The 1,805-nt window shown below is 77.4% G+C and overlaps 1 protein-coding gene across 1 annotated transcript in view; it reads left to right on the forward strand.

The window, feature by feature from the left end:
• MNEG_8074 (hypothetical protein) overlaps window positions 1–1,434 on the forward strand; it is a gene marked incomplete at both ends in the record, with an annotated part of 3,024 nt that extends 1,590 nt beyond the window's left edge. The window contains 2 exons of the mRNA XM_014043455.1: window positions 26–1,245; window positions 1,405–1,434. Of these exons, the coding sequence (XP_013898909.1) occupies window positions 26–1,245; window positions 1,405–1,434 (1,250 nt within the window). The remainder of the gene's footprint in view (window positions 1–25; window positions 1,246–1,404) is intronic.
• Window positions 1,435–1,805: the final 371 nt, after the last annotated feature.

Raw genomic sequence — 1,805 nt, forward strand, 5'->3', positions numbered from 1 at the left:
GGGGAGGGGGCCCGGGCGGTGCCAGGGGCGGGCCCGGAGCAGCAGCAGCAGCAGCAGCAGCAGCAGCCAGTGTCGCCGTCGGCGGGCGACGCGTCGCGCCGGCAGCACCGCCACCACGGCATCGCTGTCGGCGCCGGCCGCGGCCACGCGCAGCACGCGCATGGCCACAGCAGCCGCACCGCCGCCGCCGTCGCCGCTGCGTACGCCGCAGTGCAGCAGCAGCCGCGGCCGCAGCGCCGGAGGTTCCCGCTGGCGGTGTCGGGCCCCGCGGGCGGGGCGTCGCAGGGGCTGGACCAGGACGAGCGCGAGGAGTTGTGGGACGACATCGGGCAGCTGGGAGTGCACGAGGCGCTGGCCAGCATCGGCGCGCGCGCGTCGTGCGCGCTGTGGGGCCGCGCGGCCGGCGGGCGCGGCGGGGAGCGCGTGGGGGCGCTGGCGGACCTGAGTGTTGCGTGCGTCGTGCGGGACATAGAGATGGCGCGGGAGGAGGAGCGCGAGGACGCCGCCGCGGCCGCGCGGCGCGGCCACAGGCGCCGTGGCGGCGACGGCAGGGCCGGCGGCGGGGACGGCGCCGCGGCGTCGGACGAGGTGGCGGCGATCGCGCGCGTGGTGGAGGGGTTCCGCGGCCTGCCCGCCGCGCCCGGCATGCACGCGCTCGCGTGGGGCCCGGCCCTCGGCAGCGGCGGCGGCGGCGCGGACGGCGGCGACGGCACGGCCGCGGCGGCGCGGGCGCTCGCGAGGCTGCGGAAGCGCATCCCCGCGCCGGGCGGGCGCGGGGCCGCGCCGCTGGCGGTGACGGCCGAGTTTCTGTCGGCGCGGCTGCTGCTGGACCATTTTATGGCGGAGCGCATCGAGACCACCGGCATCCCCACGACCAACGCCCACATCACCCACGGCTGGCGCGCCTACTGGGCGCCCTCCCTGCTGCGCCTCGCCGCGTCGCGCGCGCCGTCCGCCGCGCTGACGTGGCGCGCGCTGTCCGCGGCCAACGACATGGCGTCACGGCTGGCGGGGCGCGTGCTGTCGCTCATGAGCAGCACCATGTTTGATGCGGGCGCCAACGCCGTCGAGGTCAGCGGAGACAGCGTGCTCGCCGCGCTGCGCCTCGCGCTGCCGGCGCCGCTATTCGACGCGGCCGCGCCGCGCGCGCGCGCCGCGATGGCGCGGTTCCGCGACGTCGAGTGCGATGACATCAGCAGCGTCACATGGGCGCGGCTGGCGCAGCAGCTGGGGCTGACCTTCGAGGTGGGGCCGCAGGGGTTGTGGGTGGGGCGGGGACGGGCGATGGGGGCGGCGCTTGGGCGTGTGTGCGCGGCGGTCGCAGCGCAGGCTTTCTCCCCTGGCAGGTCGGATGGTGCCGGGCTTCGCACCAGCCCGCTTTGGCCCGTCGCGACCCTCAGACAGACACTGGTCAGCCTGCTGGCGCTGGTCTGACGGCCCCCCTCCGCCCTCGTCTTGCACCCCCCAACACCACGATCACTCCTTCAACTACGACGGCCTCCACCCAACCAACCCTCCCCTTCCCCTTGCCCCGCCCCCCCTTCCCCCCCGCAGCTGGGCAAGACGGTCGGCGTGGTGGACGTGGCCGTGCCCATGGTGGACGACGCGGCCGAGGACTACGAGGAGGAGGACGAGGACGAGGACATGGGCGGCGACGACGGGGACGGCGGCGCTGACGAGGAGGGCAGCAGCGGCAGCTACACCAGCGCCAGCGACGAGGATGAGGGGGAGGAGGGCGGCAGCGAGGGCGACGGCGAGGGCGCGGGCGGCGGCGCGGCGGCGCGGCGAGGGGGGAGGGGCCGGAG

Source organism: Monoraphidium neglectum (genome assembly GCF_000611645.1).
Source record: "Monoraphidium neglectum strain SAG 48.87 unplaced genomic scaffold scaffold01494, whole genome shotgun sequence".
NCBI classification, from domain to species: domain Eukaryota; kingdom Viridiplantae; phylum Chlorophyta; class Chlorophyceae; order Sphaeropleales; family Selenastraceae; genus Monoraphidium; species Monoraphidium neglectum.